This window comes from Physeter macrocephalus, chromosome 13 (genome assembly GCF_002837175.3).
Source record: "Physeter macrocephalus isolate SW-GA chromosome 13, ASM283717v5, whole genome shotgun sequence".
Classification (NCBI taxonomy): domain Eukaryota; kingdom Metazoa; phylum Chordata; class Mammalia; order Artiodactyla; family Physeteridae; genus Physeter; species Physeter macrocephalus.
In genome coordinates this window covers 271,026-293,775 of record NC_041226.1, presented here as the reverse complement: position 1 = coordinate 293,775, position 22,750 = coordinate 271,026, and the positions used below count along the sequence as shown (strand labels likewise).

The 22,750-nt window shown below is 40.0% G+C and overlaps 3 protein-coding genes across 7 annotated transcripts in view; 2 read left to right on the top strand and 1 right to left on the bottom strand.

Annotated features, from left to right (window-relative positions):
* CPAP (centrosome assembly and centriole elongation protein) overlaps positions 1-6,994 on the top strand; it is a 56,475-nt gene extending 49,481 nt beyond the window's left edge. For 4 of the 5 annotated variants that reach the window (XM_028497411.2, XM_028497410.2, XM_055089401.1 and 1 more), the window contains 6 exons: positions 2,545-2,606; positions 2,869-2,988; positions 4,620-4,760; positions 4,840-4,924; positions 5,010-5,130; positions 6,706-6,994. In XM_028497411.2, the coding sequence (XP_028353212.1) occupies positions 2,545-2,606; positions 2,869-2,988; positions 4,620-4,760; positions 4,840-4,924; positions 5,010-5,130; positions 6,706-6,901 (725 nt within the window). In that variant the 3' untranslated portion in view covers positions 6,902-6,994. The remainder of the gene's footprint in view (positions 1-2,544; positions 2,607-2,868; positions 2,989-4,619; positions 4,761-4,839; positions 4,925-5,009; positions 5,131-6,705) is intronic. The other variant, XM_055089402.1, reaches the window with a different exon arrangement.
* Positions 6,995-8,354: 1,360 nt separating this feature from the next.
* On the top strand, positions 8,355-13,123 carry LOC112065397 (centromere protein J-like; the record flags this gene model as incomplete). Its single annotated transcript, XM_024125801.3, has 6 exons — positions 8,355-8,462; positions 8,725-8,844; positions 10,476-10,616; positions 10,696-10,780; positions 10,866-10,986; positions 12,835-13,123. Coding segments are annotated over 6 exons (771 nt in total), but the record flags the coding sequence as incomplete, so codon positions are not given.
* Positions 13,124-15,358: 2,235 nt separating this feature from the next.
* The window catches only part of RNF17 (ring finger protein 17), a 114,836-nt gene continuing 107,444 nt past the window's right edge, over positions 15,359-22,750 (bottom strand). Inside the window, exons 32-36 of the mRNA XM_055089659.1 lie at positions 22,475-22,591; positions 21,140-21,308; positions 19,334-19,469; positions 17,256-17,445; positions 15,359-15,813 (exon numbers count right to left, since the gene is read on the bottom strand). Coding sequence (XP_054945634.1) covers positions 15,715-15,813; positions 17,256-17,445; positions 19,334-19,469; positions 21,140-21,308; positions 22,475-22,591 — 711 coding nt within the window. The 3' untranslated portion in view covers positions 15,359-15,714. The remainder of the gene's footprint in view (positions 15,814-17,255; positions 17,446-19,333; positions 19,470-21,139; positions 21,309-22,474; positions 22,592-22,750) is intronic.

Genomic DNA, 22,750 nt, shown 5'->3' with positions numbered 1-22,750 from the left:
ATTTTATTCTTTTTGTTGCGATGGTAAATGGGATTGTTTCCTTAATTTCTCTGATTTTTCATTGTTAGTGTATAGGAATGCCAGAGATTTCTGTGCATTAATTTTGTATCCTGCAGCCTTACCAAATTCATTGATTAGTTCTAGTAGTTTTCTGGTGGCATCTTTAGGATTCTCTATGTATAGTATCATGTCGTCGGCAAACGGTGACAGTTTTACTTCTTTTCCAATTTGTATTCCTTTTCTTTTTCTTCTCTGATTTGCCTGGCTAGGACTTGCAAAACTATGTTGAATAATAGTGGTGAGAGTGGACATCCTTGTCTTGTTCCTGATCTTATGGCCTTTATTATGTTGAGGTAGGTTCCCTCTATGCTCATTTTCTGGAGAGTTTTTATCATAAATGGGTGTTGAATTTTGTCAAATGCTTTTTCTGCATCTGTTGAGATGATCATATGGTTTTTATTCCTTAATTTGTTCATATGGTGTATCCCATTGATTGATTTGCATATACTGAAGAATCCTTGCATCCCTGGGATAAATCCCAGTTGATCATGGTGTACGATCCTTTTAATGTGTTGTTGCACTCTATTTGCCGGTTTTTGTTCAGGATTTTTGCATCTATATTCATCAGTGATATTGGTCTGTAGTTTTCTTTCTTTGTGACGTCTTTGTCTGGTTTTGGTATCAGGGTGATGGTGGCTTCCCAGAATGAGTTTGGGAGTGTTCCTCCCTCTGCAATTTTTTGGAAGAGTTTGAGAAGGATGGGTGTTAGGTCTTCTGTAAATGTTTGATGGAATTCGCCTGTGAAGCCATCTGGTCCTGGGCTTTTGTTGGCTGGAAGATTTTTCATTCCAGCTCCAAATTTTCCTGGTTCAGTCTTGTAAAATTGCATCTTTCCAAGAATTTGTCCATGTCTTCGTGGTTCTCCAATTTATCGGCATATAGCTGTTTGTGGTAGTTTCTTATACTCCTTTGTATTTGTGGTGTCAGTTGTGATTTCTCCTTTTTCATTTCTAATTTTATTGATTTGCATCCTCTCCCTTTTTGACTTGATGAGTCTGGCTAGGGGAGAGGAAAGAGGAATGATTTAGCCACCACAATGCTGACTTCACCTTTACAAGTTCCCAAATTTCTTTCTTTAATGTAGCTGAATTTCACCTGTTTCCTTTATGGGTAGTGCTTCTTCCCTTAAGTCTTTACCTATCCTGAGGTCATAAACGTACACTCCTAAAGCATCTAGCTGTTCCAGCATTGTTTATTAAGTAATTGTTACGTGTAACTTTATAAGGTGCTCACAGTGCCGGGCACCCATTCCCCTCTTCCTCCCAGTGAGAATGTGCTCAGAGGCTTGTTCATGACGTTCACAAACAGCTGAGAGAATCAAGCTTGATGAGCTTGAATCCTGGTTCTGACTTGACCTTTATTAGTTGACAACCTTGGCAAGTTACTTAGCCTCTCAGCTTTGATTTCCTCACCTATAAAATGAGGCTATTAGTCTTTTCTACGGAGGCTGGTTGTGAGACTTAGAGATGATGTAACACGGAGCTCAGACCGCACTGTGGTTCTTCATGCCTGTGAGGTGGAGGAAGGTGTTCATTTAGCCAAAATCTGTGTGCACTCCTTGATCCCTTTTTCTTGTATCCTTACCCCCCACTCCCATCAATCCCTAGACTAATCCTGATGCTGATATTTTCTGAATTAAGTAGGTTGAACCATGTGCCATTGGTAGCACTCGGCTGCTTGGGACCCACGGGTCAGCGATTTGACACAGTACAAACACTGCCGTCTCCACAGACGCCCACCAGCCTCCTGACTGGACTCTGCCTCTGTTCTTCTCCTCTAGTCTATTCTCCCGGGAGCACCCAGCATCTATTCTAGTGTTTAACATTTAAGTCAGATCCTGGCATTTGAGCTTGAAACCCTTCAAATGTGGGACTGTTTATAATATCCATTGGCATATAAGAAGAAAATATTAGAACTTCAATGTATTTTCAATATCACTTTGTTGTTGGTGGTGGTGTCCGTGTGTATGCACAAGCATGCTTATTTTATAATGTATGAACGTGTACATGATTTGTGTGTTGGTCACGATCTGGAAAGTGTAGACCATAGGCATTAGGTCTAGATTATAATTAAATACCCAGTTATTTTTTTTCAAGCCAAATTATATGTGTGTTCCTGGATGCTTCTATTATGTGTACCCCATTCCTACCCTCTAACTCAAGTCCTGGTGATTATCTCCAAAATACCTTTGGGTCCATCTGTTAGGTTAGTTGAGCACCTTTCTCCAGATTGTACACTTTCAGAGAACACATACTTTGTCTTTCTTGGTCATTAGGACTTAAGTATTTGAATAAGTACTTGAATTTATACAGTGAAGAACTCCTAGGAATTGGTAAAGAAAAGTACTAAGACTTCCTTAAATAATGGGTAAAGGACAGCAGTTCACAAAAGAAGAGTGAACTAAGATGTTTGACCATAGTATTGAGTAAACTTAAAACTTTCAATTAAATAATAAAACTAACTCTGGTAATTATATTCTAACAGGCAACCCATCTCGAAGATCCAAGTCTGTGTCTCGTGATTTAGGCAATTCGGATAAGGGACAAGTAAATCTCTTTATGTTTTTATATATTAAAACATATTATTCAGGCTTAAAGTTGACTGGTTAACTGGCTTAAGTTTCTAAAGCATTTATAAAGGAAGCTTTTAACTTAACATTGTAAATGTTTTCTATACAACACCAAATACTAGTCATACTAGAATCCTATAATAGTGGCATCTGGCTTTTGGACTAAGTGTAAGTTTTAGCTGCTTGAGATTTTTATTACATGTAATGTAGGACAGACCAAGAGCCTCTTGTCCTTACAGATAGCCTCACCCAGGGAGCCACCCGAACCAGTGAACTCTCCAGATCCTGAATGTAAAGAGGAGGATGAAAAAGAAGAAAAAGAAGAAATTCAGGGAGAAATCAGCCATCCTGATGGAAAGGTTAAACTTTTTTTTTTTTTTTAAACCAATGAATACTATAAAAAATGAACATGGGTTAAAAGAGAGTTGAAACCCGTAGATTCTGAAATAAATGATCTTCACGACTAGATGGGGCTGGAGACCTTAGTACCTTGGCACGTGACTCGGTCTGAACCTTGGGACCCTCTGAGAATACTGACAGACGGCATGCATTTAGGTGCCATTTCTAATTTAGAGATGATGCAACAAAAGGAGGAATACAATCCAGCTGCTTAGACTTCTTGTTCTTCCTCCAGACATAGCTAAGAAGCCTTGGTAATCCTTGGTACTTTTAGAAACCTCAGTTCTCGGCCCTACCCTTCCTGCAGGCTTCCTTAAATATTTCCTCAATCAGCTGCTCTCCACCCCCAGCCTGACAATTTTATTCTTGGGCTTAGGAAAGGTTTTGAGTGGGAAAACGGCCTGGCTGGGTGTTCCAGCTAAAGAGTGAATGACGACGGGAGGAACATAAACAGGGTTACTGAGGAGGTGATGAGGGAATTTCTCTTTGGGTTTATAGAACATGTACTTTTCCGAGTACTCTATAATCTGACCCACTTTAATAGAAATCAGAAGGCCAAAGTCCACTGCAAATCTTGAGGAATGAGAGAAGGACAAAGACCAACAGAAGGAAGTTGTCAGACTCTTCCTGTGCAGACTCTACTTGAGGATAACAAATTGTTGACCACGGAAGGTTTTCCTTTTTAGAAGAGTCGCAGCTAATGACTGGAAGGAAGAGGAATGAGAAAATTAGAGCATCACCAGTTTACAATTTCCGATGACATGAAGGGTCTAGGCAGTCATCAGTGGCTCCTGAAACCTTAGACGAAAGGTTGACGGGTCTCGTGATGCCACCCAGTCAGTGCTGAGGTCACGAGGCAGCGCAAACTGACTGGATTTCTGGATGTGCTGCCGTACAAAGCCCACTGCTGCACCTAAAAAGTACTCATCAGAGTAATTCAGCTGGAATTTAATCAAGCCTCGAGAGCTAACTACTGGGTTTTTTAAGGAAAAACAGTGATACTGGAACATCTTTAATGACACCATAATGGAAAAGCAATTAGCCAAATCCAGAGCGTGGGAAATGTTACATATTCGGTGACCCACTTCCTTCAGCAGTTGGCGTTAAAAAAGGGGGAAAGGAAAGGGACCATTAGAAACTGAGGGTAGAGACATAGCAAGTGTGTGTGGATCTTGTTTTGATCCTGATTCAGGTAAACTGTAAAAGGCCTTCTTTGTGTGAATTTATGGAAAATATTGTTACGATATGAAGGAATGAATTAGTTTATTAGGGATGATAAGTTTGGTTATGTTAAAAATCCTTCCATTAGAGATACCTGTTAATGTTTACAGGAGAAGTGATGTCTGCAGTTTGCTTGAAGAAAAACTACTACGAAAAAGTTTGTTTTGGGGGAATAGGTGACCTAAGAACAGTGATATGTAGGGTAGGTGAAGTTGATTATTATGAGCTTATTAACTTTTCTCTGAGAAATGTTTTAATTTTTATTATGAAAAATTTCAAAGTAGGCAGTTAAGAGAATTAGGGTTATTTTTGTCGTGTGGTCTCAGGAAGTTTTACATATTGATAGTCCTGGGTTTTTTTTTTTTTGTAGATAGAAAAGGTTTATAAGAATGGGTGCCATGTTATATTGTTTCCAAATGGAACCCGAAAAGAAGCGAGTGCCGATGGAAAGACGGTCACTGTCACCTTCTTCAACGGCGACGTCAAGCAGGTCATGCCGGATGGGAGAGTGGTAGGTTTCCGTGGGCGTGTTTTGTCCGTAGCGTAAGCACCTCTGAAGAGGAGGCGGTGCTGACTCTGTGTCTTTGCAGATCTACTACTACGCAGCCACCCTCACCACCCACACCACGTACCCAGGAGGACTGGAAGTCTTACATTTCTCAAGCGGACAGATAGGTGAAAACCTGCTGTGCCCTCTCAGTTATTACATTCTTCCTTTCCTTTAAAAATAAAATATTTACGGTAACCCCTTTTTCTACAGAAAAACATTTCCCAGATGGAAGAAAAGAAATCACGTTTCCTGATCAGACTATCAAAAACTTGTTTGCCGATGGACAAGAAGAAAGCATTTTCCCAGATGGTACAATCGTCAGAGGGCAACGGTACGTTACCTGTTTTGTTTCTAGATTTTCTAGTTTTCAACTTTTGTTACCAGTTGAATTTTAAAAATCTTAAAACATTTGTGTAAGTCATTCAACATTTCACTGAGTTCAGAATTTGAGAGAGCAGGTGAGACATGTTTTCAGCATTCTGGAGTTTAGGATGAATTTGAGATAAATGGATTGTAACGTCTAGTTAGTCTTTAGCCTACAGACCATGGATTGTAACGTCTAGTTAGTCTTTAGCCTACAGACCTAAAGGGTGTCTGACAGCACTTCGCGAAAGGAGAATGGCAAGTATTTGTTTAGAAATCAGTCTGGTGAAATTTGAGAACAGTGAGTGAGACACAAAGAAGGAAAGCTTCCCTGTCAATTTTTAACAATAACCAGACTCTGTATTTTGGTTATCTGGGTCTCCCTGTCCCAGCCTAAGCACTTTACTCCTCTGGCCACCCTAAGCCAGTTCCTTAAAATCAACAATTTTTCTTTATCCTTCTGAGTGTTTTTCTTGAAGTCATAAGTCAACTTCTTCAGTCCACAGTGAAGAGCATCTTATAAGCACGAAAGCACCATTTTAATTGAAACCCTGGTGGAGTTTTGTCAAATCGAGAGTCCTGTTTCTCCTGGAGTGTAACAGTTTTAAGTACCCATTAACTTGAATTCTATGATACAGACTTGGCAATAACGTAGGAACTTCTCGTGGTCATGATTGTGTTTTTCGTGTTTTTCCCTTAATGTGGTCTGCAACTTTATCTGGTGCTCAACTAAATATGTTCCTCAAACTTTATTTCTTCTGTGTACAGTAAGTATACTTTGATTTCAGGAACTTTTCAAAAAATTGACTCACATGATTGAAATTTTCTGTAGCAGAAAGAAAATAATATGAAAAGGTCCCCATATCCGTCTGTCCATCTTCAAGTATTAACTCATGGCAAGTGTTTTTTTCATCTACTGAAGCACATCCCATGTATTAATTCATTCAGGATTATCATGTTTTAATTGAGGTGTAACTGACATATAACTAATTAGTTTCAGGTGTACAACAAAGATTTGATATTTGTATATATTGCAAGATGATCACAGAAGTCTAGTTAACATCCATCATTACATTAGACATACTTACACATTTTTCTTGTGATGAAAACTTTTATTGTCTTAGCAGCTTTCAAATATGCAATTCATTCAGGATTATTTTGCCGTTTTTCACTTACAGCAGTGGTTCTCAAACTTCAGGGTGCAGCAGAATCACCTGGAGGGACTGTCCAAGAGCAGGTTGCTGGGCCCCAGCCAAATGATTTGCGTTTCTAATGAGCCCTCGGGTGATGCTGACACCCTAGGGCCACACTTGATAGGGCACTGGCTCTCTAACAAACATCTGCATGTGGCACAGAGCCATTGTGTTCATATAAAATTTGAGAAATAACCAAAACAGAAAAAAGCACTCTGTGCTGAGAAGTTGAGGCCCAGTTATACCTATGTAAGGACCGGGGATGCCCTAGGAGAAGGAATAACTGCCAGAGTTCTCCTGCTGTATACTTCATGTTTTTAAAGACATTAAATTCTGCTTTAAATTTACAGAGATGGCAACAAAATCATAGAGTTTAATAATGGCCAAAGAGAACTACATACGGCCCAGTTCAAGAGACGGGAGTATCCAGATGGCACTGTTAAAACTGTGTATACCAACGGTCTTCAAGAAACCAAATATTCATCTGGTCGAGTAAGAGTTAAAGACAAGGATGGTAATGTTCTAATGGACACAAAATTGTCATGAGCCTTGTGTATGGCTAATCATGAAATAACACTAACTTGATTTTCTTCTTTAAAAAATGTACATTTCTTGTGGATTCTGTGGTTTAATTTATGTATACCGTGTGTGTGTATATATATATATAAATGGAAAAGAAAAGATTGTTTGGAATATAAAATAAAACGATGCCTTTTTTCATAATGTTTCAAATGCACAGGGACAGCTTTCATTTTTAGTTCACCTACCTTCTACGGTTCTAACCAGTGTAGACCTATAACGAGTGGATGCTTTCATTGGTTGGAGATGGTTATGAGAGCCAAGAAGTACAAGAAACACAGTATCACAGATTTTCCCACCGCCTACCAACCAGTCCTATGAAGGTCTTGCTCAGAAAGTTTTACTGAAGAAGTAAGAGGATTTCTCCAGTCAAAAAATTACTGTGCTCAATTAGTACTAACAAACATTAAAGCATTATCTATCTACCACAGAGGTCACAGAACTGGAAGTTAAAACAGTGACTGAATACGAACAGTAAAACAGGCAGAAGAGTTCATCCTACGAGTGCAGATAAATCTCATAGGAGAAAGCAGTTGTAACGAGGGTGACAGCTGAGAAAGGTGGGGTGTGAAAACTAACCAGCCAGTGTTAACTGATTGATTGATGATAGACCACAGGTGCCTTGACCTCATTACCTGTAAAGACGGGGCTGACAGAAGCAAGATGTCCTTGAAGCGGGGGGTGGTGGTGGGGGTGGCGGGCAAGTCACCTACAAGTAGATTTACATAGTTAAGTTTGGTCTAGTCAGGGCAGTCTGACAGTAGTGCTGGCAGTAACTCAGTTTTTAAAAAAAAGCCACATGTATTTATTAATTCCAGATGATTTAAAGAGCTTGAAACCCTTCAAATGTGGGACTGTTTATAATATCCATTGGCATATAAGAAGAAAATATTAGAACTTCAATGTATTTTCAATATCACTTTGTTGTTGGTGGTGGTGTCCGTGTGTATGCACAAGCATGCTTATTTTATAATGTATGAACGTGTACATGATTTGTGTGTTGGTCACGATCTGGAAAGTGTAGACCATAGGCATTAGGTCTAGATTATAATTAAATACCCAGTTATTTTTTTTCAAGCCAAATTATATGTGTGTTCCTGGATGCGTCTATTATGTGTACCCCATTCCTACCCTCTAACTCAAGTCCTGGTGATTATCTCCAAAATACCTTTGGGTCCATCTGTTAGGTTAGTTGAGCACCTTTCTCCAGATTGTACACTTTCAGAGAACACATACTTTGTCTTTCTTGGTCATTAGGACTTAAGTATTTGAATAAGTACTTGAATTTATACAGTGAAGAACTCCTAGGAATTGGTAAAGAAAAGTACTAAGACTTCCTTAAATAATGGGTAAAGGACAGCAGTTCACAAAAGAAGAGTGAACTAAGATGTTTGACCATAGTATTGAGTAAACTTAAAACTTTCAATTAAATAATAAAACTAACTCTGGTAATTATATTCTAACAGGCAACCCATCTCGAAGATCCAAGTCTGTGTCTCGTGATTTAGGCAATTCGGATAAGGGACAAGTAAATCTCTTTATGTTTTTATATATTAAAACATATTATTCAGGCTTAAAGTTGACTGGTTAACTGGCTTAAGTTTCTAAAGCATTTATAAAGGAAGCTTTTAACTTAACATTGTAAATGTTTTCTATACAACACCAAATACTAGTCATACTAGAATCCTATAATAGTGGCATCTGGCTTTTGGACTAAGTGTAAGTTTTAGCTGCTTGAGATTTTTATTACATGTAATGTAGGACAGACCAAGAGCCTCTTGTCCTTACAGATAGCCTCACCCAGGGAGCCACCCGAACCAGTGAACTCTCCAGATCCGGAATGTAAAGAGGAGGATGAAAAAGAAGAAAAAGAAGAAATTCAGGGAGAAATCAGCCATCCTGATGGAAAGGTTAAACTTTTTTTTTTTTTTTAAACCAATGAATACTATAAAAAATGAACATGGGTTAAAAGAGAGTTGAAACCCGTAGATTCTGAAATAAATGATCTTCACGACTAGATGGGGCTGGAGACCTTAGTACCTTGGCACGTGACTCGGTCTGAACCTTGGGACCCTCTGAGAATACTGACAGACGGCATGCATTTAGGTGCCATTTCTAATTTAGAGATGATGCAACAAAAGGAGGAATACAATCCAGCTGCTTAGACTTCTTGTTCTTCCTCCAGACATAGCTAAGAAGCCTTGGTAATCCTTGGTACTTTTAGAAACCTCAGTTCTCGGCCCTACCCTTCCTGCAGGCTTCCTTAAATATTTCCTCAATCAGCTGCTCTCCACCCCCAGCCTGACAATTTTATTCTTGGGCTTAGGAAAGGTTTTGAGTGGGAAAACGGCCTGGCTGGGTGTTCCAGCTAAAGAGTGAATGACGACGGGAGGAACATAAACAGGGTTACTGAGGAGGTGATGAGGGAATTTCTCTTTGGGTTTATAGAACATGTACTTTTCCGAGTACTCTATAATCTGACCCACTTTAATAGAAATCAGAAGGCCAAAGTCCACTGCAAATCTTGAGGAATGAGAGAAGGACAAAGACCAACAGAAGGAAGTTGTCAGACTCTTCCTGTGCAGACTCTACTTGAGGATAACAAATTGTTGACCACGGAAGGTTTTCCTTTTTAGAAGAGTCGCAGCTAATGACTGGAAGGAAGAGGAATGAGAAAATTAGAGCATCACCAGTTTACAATTTCTGATGACATGAAGGGTCTAGGCAGTCATCAGTGGCTCCTGAAACCTTAGACGAAAGGTTGACGGGTCTCGTGATGCCACCCAGTCAGTGCTGAGGTCACGAGGCAGCGCAAACTGACTGGATTTCTGGATGTGCTGCCGTACAAAGCCCACTGCTGCACCTAAAAAGTACTCATCAGAGTAATTCAGCTGGAATTTAATCAAGCCTCGAGAGCTAACTACTGGGTTTTTTAAGGAAAAACAGTGATACTGGAACATCTTTAATGACACCATAATGGAAAAGCAATTAGCCAAATCCAGAGCGTGGGAAATGTTACATATTCGGTGACCCACTTCCTTCAGCAGTTGGCGTTAAAAAAGGGGGAAAGGAAAGGGACCATTAGAAACTGAGGGTAGAGACATAGCAAGTGTGTGTGGATCTTGTTTTGATCCTGATTCAGGTAAACTGTAAAAGGCCTTCTTTGTGTGAATTTATGGAAAATATTGTTACGATATGAAGGAATGAATTAGTTTATTAGGGATGATAAGTTTGGTTATGTTAAAAATCCTTCCATTAGAGATACCTGTTAATGTTTACAGGAGAAGTGATGTCTGCAGTTTGCTTGAAGAAAAACTACTACGAAAAAGTTTGTTTTGGGGGAATAGGTGACCTAAGAACAGTGATATGTAGGGTAGGTGAAGTTGATTATTATGAGCTTATTAACTTTTCTCTGAGAAATGTTTTAATTTTTATTATGAAAAATTTCAAAGTAGGCAGTTAAGAGAATTAGGGTTATTTTTGTCGTGTGGTCTCAGGAAGTTTTACATATTGATAGTCCTGGGTTTTTTTTTTTTTGTAGATAGAAAAGGTTTATAAGAATGGGTGCCATGTTATATTGTTTCCAAATGGAACCCGAAAAGAAGCGAGTGCCGATGGAAAGACGGTCACTGTCACCTTCTTCAACGGCGACGTCAAGCAGGTCATGCCGGATGGGAGAGTGGTAGGTTTCCGTGGGCGTGTTTTGTCCGTAGCGTAAGCACCTCTGAAGAGGAGGCGGTGCTGACTCTGTGTCTTTGCAGATCTACTACTACGCAGCCACCCTCACCACCCACACCACGTACCCAGGAGGACTGGAAGTCTTACATTTCTCAAGCGGACAGATAGGTGAAAACCTGCTGTGCCCTCTCAGTTATTACATTCTTCCTTTCCTTTAAAAATAAAATATTTACGGTAACCCCTTTTTCTACAGAAAAACATTTCCCAGATGGAAGAAAAGAAATCACGTTTCCTGATCAGACTATCAAAAACTTGTTTGCCGATGGACAAGAAGAAAGCATTTTCCCAGATGGTACAATCGTCAGAGGGCAACGGTACGTTACCTGTTTTGTTTCTAGATTTTCTAGTTTTCAACTTTTGTTACCAGTTGAATTTTAAAAATCTTAAAACATTTGTGTAAGTCATTCAACATTTCACTGAGTTCAGAATTTGAGAGAGCAGGTGAGACATGTTTTCAGCATTCTGGAGTTTAGGATGAATTTGAGATAAATGGATTGTAACGTCTAGTTAGTCTTTAGCCTACAGACCATGGATTGTAACGTCTAGTTAGTCTTTAGCCTACAGACCATGGATTGTAACGTCTAGTTAGTCTTTAGCCTACAGACCATGGATTGTAACGTCTAGTTAGTCTTTAGCCTACAGACCATGGATTGTAACGTCTAGTTAGTCTTTAGCCTACAGACCATGGATTGTAACGTCTAGTTAGTCTTTAGCCTACAGACCATGGATTGTAACGTCTAGTTAGTCTTTAGCCTACAGACCATGGATTGTAACGTCTAGTTAGTCTTTAGCCTACAGACCATGGATTGTAACGTCTAGTTAGTCTTTAGCCTACAGACCTAAAGGGTGTCTGACAGCACTTCGCGAAAGGAGAATGGCAAGTATTTGTTTAGAAATCAGTCTGGTGAAATTTGAGAACAGTGAGTGAGACACAAAGAAGGAAAGCTTCCCTGTCAATTTTTAACAATAACCAGACTCTGTATTTTGGTTATCTGGGTCTCCCTGTCCCAGCCTAAGCACTTTACTCCTCTGGCCACCCTAAGCCAGTTCCTTAAAATCAACAATTTTTCTTTATCCTTCTGAGTGTTTTTCTTGAAGTCATAAGTCAACTTCTTCAGTCCACAGTGAAGAGCATCTTATAAGCACGAAAGCACCATTTTAATTGAAACCCTGGTGGAGTTTTGTCAAATCGAGAGTCCTGTTTCTCCTGGAGTGTAACAGTTTTAAGTACCCATTAACTTGAATTCTATGATACAGACTTGGCAATAACGTAGGAACTTCTCGTGGTCATGATTGTGTTTTTCGTGTTTTTCCCTTAATGTGGTCTGCAACTTTATCTGGTGCTCAACTAAATATGTTCCTCAAACTTTATTTCTTCTGTGTACAGTAAGTATACTTTGATTTCAGGAACTTTTCAAAAAATTGACTCACATGATTGAAATTTTCTGTAGCAGAAAGAAAATAATATGAAAAGGTCCCCATATCCGTCTGTCCATCTTCAAGTATTAACTCATGGCAAGTGTTTTTTTCATCTACTGAAGCACATCCCATGTATTAATTCATTCAGGATTATCATGTTTTAATTGAGGTGTAACTGACATATAACTAATTAGTTTCAGGTGTACAACAAAGATTTGATATTTGTATATATTGCAAGATGATCACAGAAGTCTAGTTAACATCCATCATTACATTAGACATACTTACACATTTTTCTTGTGATGAAAACTTTTATTGTCTTAGCAGCTTTCAAATATGCAATTCATTCAGGATTATTTTGCCGTTTTTCACTTACAGCAGTGGTTCTCAAACTTCAGGGTGCAGCAGAATCACCTGGAGGGACTGTCCAAGAGCAGGTTGCTGGGCCCCAGCCAAATGATTTGCGTTTCTAATGAGCCCTCGGGTGATGCTGACACCCTAGGGCCACACTTGATAGGGCACTGGCTCTCTAACAAACATCTGCATGTGGCACAGAGCCATTGTGTTCATATAAAATTTGAGAAATAACCAAAACAGAAAAAAGCACTCTGTGCTGAGAAGTTGAGGCCCAGTTATACCTATGTAAGGACCGGGGATGCCCTAGGAGAAGGAATAACTGCCAGAGTTCTCCTGCTGTATACTTCATGTTTTTAAAGACATTAAATTCTGCTTTAAATTTACAGAGATGGCAACAAAATCATAGAGTTTAATAATGGCCAAAGAGAACTACATACGGCCCAGTTCAAGAGACGGGAGTATCCAGATGGCACTGTTAAAACTGTGTATACCAACGGTCTTCAAGAAACCAAATATTCATCTGGTCGAGTAAGAGTTAAAGACAAGGATGGTAATGTTCTAATGGACACAAAATTGTCATGAGCCTTGTGTATGGCTAATCATGAAATAACACTAACTTGATTTTCTTCTTTAAAAAATGTACATTTCTTGTGGATTCTGTGGTTTAATTTATGTATACCGTGTGTGTGTATATATATATATAAATGGAAAAGAAAAGATTGTTTGGAATATAAAATAAAACGATGCCTTTTTTCATAATGTTTCAAATGCACAGGGACAGCTTTCATTTTTAGTTCACCTACCTTCTACGGTTCTAACCAGTGTAGACCTATAACGAGTGGATGCTTTCATTGGTTGGAGATGGTTATGAGAGCCAAGAAGTACAAGAAACACAGTATCACAGATTTTCCCACCGCCTACCAACCAGTCCTATGAAGGTCTTGCTCAGAAAGTTTTACTGAAGAAGTAAGAGGATTTCCCCAGTCAAAAAATTACTGTGCTCAATTAGTACTAACATTAAAGCATTATCTACCACAGAGGTCACAGAACTGGAAGTTAAAACAGTGACTGAATACGAACAGTAAAACAGGCAGAAGAGTTCATCCTACGAGTGCAGATAAATCTCATAGGAGAAAGCAGTTGTAACGAGGGTGACAGCTGAGAAAGGTGGGGTGTGAAAACTAACCAGCCAGTGTTAACTGATTGATTGATGATAGACCACAGGTGCCTTGACCTCATTACCTGTAAAGACGGGGCTGACAGAAGCAAGATGTCCTTGAAGCGGGGGGTGGTGGTGGGGGTGGCGGGCAAGTCACCTACAAGTAGATTTACATAGTTAAGTTTGGTCTAGTCAGGGCAGTCTGACAGTAGTGCTGGCAGTAACTCAGTTTTTAAAAAAAAGCCACATGTATTTATTAATTCCAGGTGATTTAAAACTGAATAACAACAAAGTTTAAAACTTTTCAGAGAAAATAGGTAATTTTATATATATATATATATATATATATAGAGCCTCAGGAATAGAGAAAGCTTTTTAAATTTTATTTTTAAAATTATTTATTTGTTTGGCTGCGCCGCACCTCTTGGGGGATCTCAGTTCGCAGACCAGGGACTGAACCCAGGCCACAGCAGTGAAAGTGCCAAATCCTGACCCCTAGACCATCAGGGAGCTCCCTAGAGAAAGTTTTTAAATGAGACACAGCACAAACCTTAAAAGGGTAATGAGTCAAAAGTTTGTTTGTCCAAAGATGCCACAAAAGAGAGAAAAGTCACAGCCCAGGAAAAGAAACACGTATCCGACAAAGGATTAGTAACCGGAATATATAAAGAATCCCCATTAGTTAAAATAGGTAATTACAAACAAAGGCTATCAATAAGCAGTAAACTGACTAAAACCAGTAAATGCATATTCCAACAATGAGGTACGTTTTCACATTAGTGTCCTAAACTGGCAAACAGTGGTCTGGCCACACCACATGTTGGCAAGGAACTTGGACTACTGATGCTAGAATTCGCTGGTAAAATCACTTTTTTGGAAGGCAACTGCCTCATGACCTAGTACTAAATTCCACTAAAGTATGTTTACTAGAAAACCCCTCACAGGTGCATACGGGGTTGTACAGTAGAGTATCTGTAATTGAGAAAAAACTGGTAACAACCTAAATATCTAACAACAGAATAAATTATATGCACAGATGCATGTAACAGTGAAAGTGAATAAAATAGAGCTATGCATACATACCAATATGCATTATATAGTGGAAATAAAGTAGGGGAGAAAAGGTAATTGTGTGATACTGCACACACTTAAAAATATACAGAGCAACACTATGTCTTGTTTATGGATGCATGCATATACAAGAAAATTATAAGCAGCTGTATAAGAATGAGAAACACCAAATTCACAGTACTCACCTCCTCTGCAAGAAAGAGAATGACTGCGGAAGGGCAGAACAGGGGCCTACAACTGTGCTGATGATGTCTTATTTCTTCAGCTGAATGCACATTAGTTATAAAATCAACTAAATGTTGTTTCTAACGTGCCTAAAATATTTCATTTAAAAATTACAGTAAAATAAGTAAATACTTGAAAGCAAATATTTATTAACTTTTTTTGAACAGTTCCTAACAGTTCAACATGTAAAGAAAAGAAAAAAAAAAAGGCCAGCACTATTGCAGAACAAGTCACGAAAAAGTAAGCCTGAAACGGTCTACATGTAACAGAAAACTTTCTTCTGGGCTGCTACAGATGCTCTGTACTGTGAACCTGAAAAACAAAAGGTGTGTTACTTTAAACCTCTGCTTAAGGTTCAAATACAGTTACTGAATCAAGTTACATTTATGTGAATGGACGAAGAGTGAGCTGTTTACCGAGGGACTTCAATAACCTTGTTATCGGGGCACTGACTGTCCAGTAGTGCTGCATGTGTAGCATAGCGTTCTGTGCTTAAATTATTTATAGTGCCCGCCTTCTGCTGCTCTCCTCCTTGCCCCCATAACCTTCTGGCACCATGAATGGTCAGGATAGGCGTTCCAAGCATTTTTATAGCTATGGAACCTCTCTGTTACTGGTACTCAATAGGTAAGAAGGGCCTATGAAGGAGAGATCTACAAGAGAGATGCTGGTTGAGCTGTGTTGTCATTCCTTTGACAAATCAAGGAAAGGCCAAAGGTGCTTTTCAGGGCAATTTAGTATGAATCTCTGCTACATCAGTCACATGCCGTATGCCGACTATGCGGGTGAACAAGAAGTCGTGGTACTTACATCACTCATCTTGGTCTGCAAGCCCCATTTCTACTAATGACATATGAACTGGATACCGTTCGTCTTCATATAATGTCACTATTTGTTCTGGTACCTGAGCCTAAAATTAAAAGATACATGTCAAGAAAACACCATCATGTCTCTGCTGCCTGTTCCTCCTACAACTGGCAGGAGGGACAAGGCATTCTCTAAGTTTATAATTTATATGCTGTTACTTTCAAAAGGTATCTTGATGGTTTCTTGCTAAGTCCCATTCTTTCCATCTTCTACTTTATTTAAAATATAACTCCCCCCAAAGTGTTCCTAGATTGAGCCAGTGGGCCTTAATACTACCATCCCTGTTAAAATTCATTTACATTCTACACGTAAAGCATACCTCTACGCATACAGTCACCAAATTTTGAGTGTTACCCCTAGAGGTGAATACACATGTATTTATAAGAACATTTGTTATTTTCACTGGCTTCTTGAGAGAAACCCTGCATAAGCTATTTACACCACCGCACACACAGGAACATGGTATGTACAGGGGTTTTCAAAAAGCACTTTCTCGTAACAGCACTGCTTCATTAAGAGCTCATTCTTGTCACAGCCAGTACGTCAGAAATCCCCCAAATCTCGGGTCCCCAGATCAGGGCGAGCTGGGCTGAAACAACAGTGGTGAGGACTAGGGTGAACCGAAGAGCACGTTCCCACCTGGAGGGACTGTTGTTGCACCACTGGGGCTGACCGTCATTTCAGAAGATTTTACAGTAGTCAGAAATAAGACTCTCTGTATAATTTTCCAATTTTAAAACAGCTGCGCACTAAATCAAACACGGTTACAAGCCAGATACGGCCTTTGAGCCACCCCTTTGTGACTAAGCCTCAAGTAGAAAGCGTGTTTATACCAAGCATGATCTGGATTTTCTTTCTTGGACCTTGTGATGCAGCTTCTACTGCATTAAACAATTCAAAGTCAGTGCAGTTACGATAGGAGCGCCATTTGAACCGTTCTCTGACTCCGACCAGGATCCCCGTTCTGGTCTTTGCTACCTTCAGGATGCAGCTCAAACGTCACTTTCTCCTGGTCGTACTTGCTGAATATGCACCCGAGTGCCTACTAATAAGCAGGGGCTCAAACACCCTACCCTGATCTCTCCAGACACAACTCATCGCTCCTGCTTCTCTCCCCACACCCACACCCCAAAGATACCTGTACCTTTTCTACAGCGTTTATTTCATTCTACTTTGTATTAGTAGTTTACATGTTTTCCTCATTATCAGTTCTTTGACTGTAGGATACTCATCTTGATCATTTTTCATCTTAGTCATTACATCACTGATATTTTGTATCATTGCAGGGCTAATCAGAAGTTTGTAAAATATAAACTAAGACATCTGAACAAGCCTTAAAATTAATCCTATAGTATTTACAACATCAAATGCTTTAAAGCATTTTTGCATCTAGAGCTGCAGAGAGATAAAAAGCACTTTAGAAAGTTAACAGGGATCCCTGAAATAGCTTTGAAAGTATTTTGGCTAATTAAGACAGATATTTACCATGGAAGAAGCATGAAGTTGTTTTCCTTGAAGACGGTCTATCATAGCCCACAATGCTTCCATGCTCCACTTGGGACAGTACGGTATTCTTGCCTTTCCTACATCTCTTAAGGGAGGTTTAAACCCTGCCAAGAGAACCTTTATGGCTCGGGCTGGATACTGCATAAGATGAAGAGGAATTTGACAAAGTCTGTCACAAAAGAAATCCTTAAATTAAAATGTTAGGAATGTCACAATTAGAGGAAAAGCTAATGGTGTTGGATTTGGCAGTGATTCTTGGGTATGACACCAAAAGCACAGGCAACAGAAGAAAAAATTTTGATTGTATCGAAATTTAAAACTGTGCAAAGGGCACAATCAACAGAGTGAAAAGGCAACATATAGAGAATGAGAGAAGATACACATTAAAAAAGACATTTCTCCAAGGAAGAGATACAAATGGCCAACAAGCAAATGAAAAGATGCTCAACATCACTCATCATCAGGGAAATGCAAACCAGAGCCACAAGGTGATTTCACCTCACACACATTAGGACGGCTACTGTTCAAACAAACAAACAAACAAACACGGTATCATAACAAGTGTTGGTGAGGATACAGAGAAAAACTGGAACCCTTGGACATTTGGTGGGAATGTAAAATGCTACTGTGGGGAAGTGTGGTAGTTCCTCCCAATACTAAGAATAAGCACATTATCCAGCAACTCCACTTCTGAGTATCCTGAAAGCAAGGTCATGAAGAGATATTTGTACACCCATGTTCACAGCATCATTCGCAATAGCCAAGTATCCACTGATGGGTGCATGGATAAATAAAACGTGTTATATACATATAATGGACTATTATTCAGCCTTAAAAAAGAAGACAATTCTAACATATGCTATGACATGGTTGAACCTTGACGTCATGCTAAGTGAAATAAGCCAGTTACAAAAAGACATATGAGATATCTACAATAATCAAATTCATAGAGATGGAAAGCGGAACAGTGGTTGACGGGCTGGATGAAGAGGGAATGAGGGATGGTTTAATGGGCACAGGGTTAGTTTCAGTTTTCCAAAATGAAGAGAGTTCTGGAGACTGGTTGCACTAACAATGTAAGGAAAGTTAACAAAACTATACTTCTAAAAATGGTTAAGACTGGTAGATATTATGATATGTGTATTTTACCACTATTAAAAAAGTATCACAGACAACAACAACAAAACTTGGAAAATAACAGTGTCGGCAAGGATGTGGAGAAGATGGAACTCCTGTGCGTTGCTGGTGGCAATATAAATAGTATAGCTACTATGGAAAAGTTTGGCATTTCCTGAAAAAGTTAAACACAGAATTACCATATGGTCCCGCAATTCCATTTTGAGGTATATAATACCCCCAAACAGCTGAAAGCGGGAACTCAAAACGGCTCTTTGTATGTCAGAGTTCATGGCAGCATTACTCACAGACCAAGTGTCCATCAACAGATGAACAGATAAACAAAATGTGGTATATACGTACAACGACGTATCATTCAGTCATAAAAGTAATGAAATTCTGACACATGCTTCAATCGGATGAACTCTGAAAACATCATTCTAAGTAAAATAAGCCAGACATAAAAGGACAAATACTTATGATTACACACTTGACGAAGAACCTAAAATAAGCAAATTCGTACAGAGAGTAGAAGAGGGGTTACCGGGAGCTGAGGGAAAGGGAGTGGAATGTTACTGAGGGGTAGAGTTTCTGTTTGGGGTTATGAAAAAGTCCTGAAAATGGACAGTAGCAATGGTCGCACAACACTGAATCCTTAATGCCAATTAACTGTATGCTTAAAAATGGCTAATGTGGTAAATTTTTTCTCTTTAAGAATTTTTTAAAATTTATTTTTTAACGTGGTAAATTTTATGTTATGTATATTTTACCACAATAAAAAAATAACTTTTAGATAAAAAATACTCCCAATGTATAAGTGGCTTTAAAGTAGATTTTTTTCTTTTAAAAAAAGAGGCAAAATCTTTTCAGTTATTTTTTAAAAAAAAGAATAGAAAACTAAGAATCCTAATTCAACTAAGTTTACTTTTTTGTTTTTTAACCTGTTTATTGTCAGCTTTTCAGTCGATCCATAATCAACAAATTGTACCAGGACAGCCAGAGGATTAAATTCTTTAATGGAAACAATCTTTGCTCTGTACCATACGCCATCATCGTATTCTGCAAGGCAAGGCATTTCTGAGAAGACAGAAAGGGGAAAATCACATTGCCTTTTATTTTCTTAAAAACGTTTTTTTTAAAAAAAATACAGTAAAGTACGAAGAAAATATAATCACCAATTACCCATTATTCAGAATTAAACACTCAACAGTTAGCCACAGGTTGGCTTGTGCTCTTTTTTCTGTTTATACTTTATAACCCTTGCTTTTCCTAATTCCAGGAAAAGGCTGGAAGAAAGACACCTCTCCATTCTCAGAGTCCTAGTCCTTCCACCACCCAGGGCTTAAACCACCCTTCCACGGTTCCCACTTCTTATATGCCCCCGATTGTTTTTCCTTTGGCCAGTTGTCTTCTGCAAATGGTAGTAAAATGGTTTCTGTTATTCCTACTTTTAATTTCCTTCTCCTCCAATCCAATTCCATTGCTCTGTAGTTACAAAAATTTCAACGGCATCTTAACTGTCTGCAGTACCAAGTCCTTAGACTGCAATTTACAATCTTAAAATTCTTCATAATATACTCCCAACCCACTTCAACCACATATCCTCAACGTGCTACCTAAATAGATTCCTTATTCAACTCCTTCAATAAACATTCCGTACATATTTAATAAGCACTTGTCTATGAATCAACTTGTACATATGCATACTTAACTGAAGAATAACCACAGAAAAAATGCACACGTGTATGTATAGCTCCATGAATTATCACATTACTCGCGGACTGTTTGTGCAACCTCCCTTGAGAGAAGAGCACGGCGAGGAAGGAACTGTTTCTTCCAGGTTATAAATTAGTTTACAAAAAAAGAGTGACGGTGAGTTTATTTTTTCACTCATTCAGCAGATACTTATGAGCACCTGCTTGTGGCAGGCGCCCTCCGTAAGTGCTGATGCCCCCGCGGCACAGAGCCCCTGCTGTGGCGCTGCCTTAAAGGCCGGGAGGAGGGGAGGAGGGGAGGAGGGGGTGGGACGCATCAGGGAAGAGCTGCCGCGCGGGGACAGCTGAGCAGAGACCCTGCTGCACATCCCAGAACTTTCCAGGCAGAGGGAACAGCGAGTGGTGGTTATCAGCCAAACATGGGTCACGGGTGATTAAAATCTCACTAAGTAAAATCAGATAGGACGTCAGGCTGCTGTTTTCCTTTGCCTAAGTATCCTCTGATATGAGCAGAATACCAAGGATGAATACATCCCTGTACATCACACACTGATAAAATACGTAGACGCCCCTCCTGGTATTCAGGAACCGCCAACACCGGTAGCTAGACGCAGTCTCCTCATGGGAGAATGCCATATATTTAATAAAGACAGGGGAATGGAAAGGGAAAAAAGCAGCATTTCACCCATGCCGGCAGGACTGAACACAATCTGAGTTCTGCTGCCCCACACCACGGTTAGCAGCTTAGGCGGCTTGTAATTAAAGTAAGTGGCCGTTCAGGTCCAAGTAACAACTCACCATCTGAGCTACTGGCAAAACTGCAAGCTCACAAAAGCCATCTTCGTGCAGTCAGTGTTACAGCGCTGCCCTGCCCGAGCTTTGAAAAACGAAAGCGCCCCGAGGCAGGAGACTACGCATATCAAGTGAGGGTGATAAAAATACCAGTTACCTCAGAAACAACCCAGTCTCATCAGCACTGAAACAAAACAGTGGCTTCGTGAGGAATCCCATTTTACTCGGAAAGTTACGTACCTGTTCTGAAGTCCGTCAGAGGAGGGAGTATCTCCACATCCTTATTGAACCTCCCTAGCGCTTCCTCAAGGCTCTCAGGCTCAGGTTCCCAGCTGACGCCACTGTCAACTGTGTCATCACGCTGCTTAACCAGATTACAGTTTTCTACAGAGTCGAGGCAAATATACACCTAAGTGGGGGGCAGGGAGGGGAAAAAGTTCAAGTTCTGTAATTTTTACTATTCATGATGTGGACAGAACTACTGCCAGCCACGGCCTCACAGTCCTCACACGGTCAAGTCCCCACAGCAAACCAGACTTGCTCTTTGCGACTGGAAAGCACGCCAGCGGCGGCGCTATGTGACCACGGAGCCCAGGTTGTCAAAGGCACCGTGGTCTCTGCCTTGGTGGCGCTCAGCCCACCAGGGAAGCGCGCACATGCGCGCCAGCAGGCCCAGGAGAGGCCCGCGGGGCCGGGGCCCAGCACTTGGGCTCTGGAGGTGGATCTTGCACCCCCACCCCCACACACACCCCGAATGCAACCCGAGATCCTGGGTTCCTGACTTTCACGTGTGTTGTTTTATGCTGCTCAATTTGGGGTAATTTGTGTGGCGACTAATAACTAATTAAAAATCATAAAAACCAACAACAGTTTGCGCTACTATGTTCTCTGATGAAATTATGGAGCAAATTCTTGTCTGTGAAAAGAAGCGCTTATTGTGTACAAAAATGGCTGAGGGGCTGCCTGACCACTTAATTTGTCATTTCTGTCTCTCTTGTTAGCCAAGCATATATAATTGAATTTTCTTTAGTGTACTTACTCATTCAGTCAATATTTACTGAGTGCCTACTATATATCAGGCAGAATTCTAGGTTCTAGGGACACACCTCTGACCAAAACAGACAAAAATCCCTGTCCCTGTCTTCATGGAATTACATTCTAGTGGGAAGAAGCAGACAAAGAAAATAAGGAAGCGGCACAGTGTGTTGTTACAAGGTGGTGAGTGGTATGGAAAAACAGCGAATAAAGAGCACCCAAGTTCAATGTAGGAAGAGGACAGGGGAATGAGATGGTTAATAAGATTTCGCAGGTGGAAATAAGTTCCAACTTAACAATCTAAATATTCGATTGAACAAGCTACACAATACTGGGAAAACCCAACAGTGCTTAAGGAACACTTGCCTCATTAAGTACAAACAAGTGTCTGAAGAGGACATTACAGGGCAGGCACCCCAGCGGCCACCAGCTGTCAGCTATGAAAATCAGGAAGATGGAAATGTGGAGAACCAACCCTAGAGTTAAAGACCGAGACTACCTGTCATGTTTTTAACCACCAGCATTACTGGAATCACGTACTTCGCTGGGTGAGACAATGTGCTTAACTTGAACAGCGTAGAGCTCTCCAGGGGGAGGAAGAGGTGAAGACGAATATGGCGGTAAAATAGGAGTCTCTGTTTCAGGCAAAAGCAATTCCTAAAACACCAAAAATGAATTCCAGTTTCAGAGTGACTATTACAGAAACCCACCACATTATGAAAGCTTATTACACAGTGCCAATTTAACTTTCATTTAGCAAAAATCTAGCTGAGGGCTTCCCTGGTGGCGCAGCGGTTGCGCGTCCGCCTGCCGATG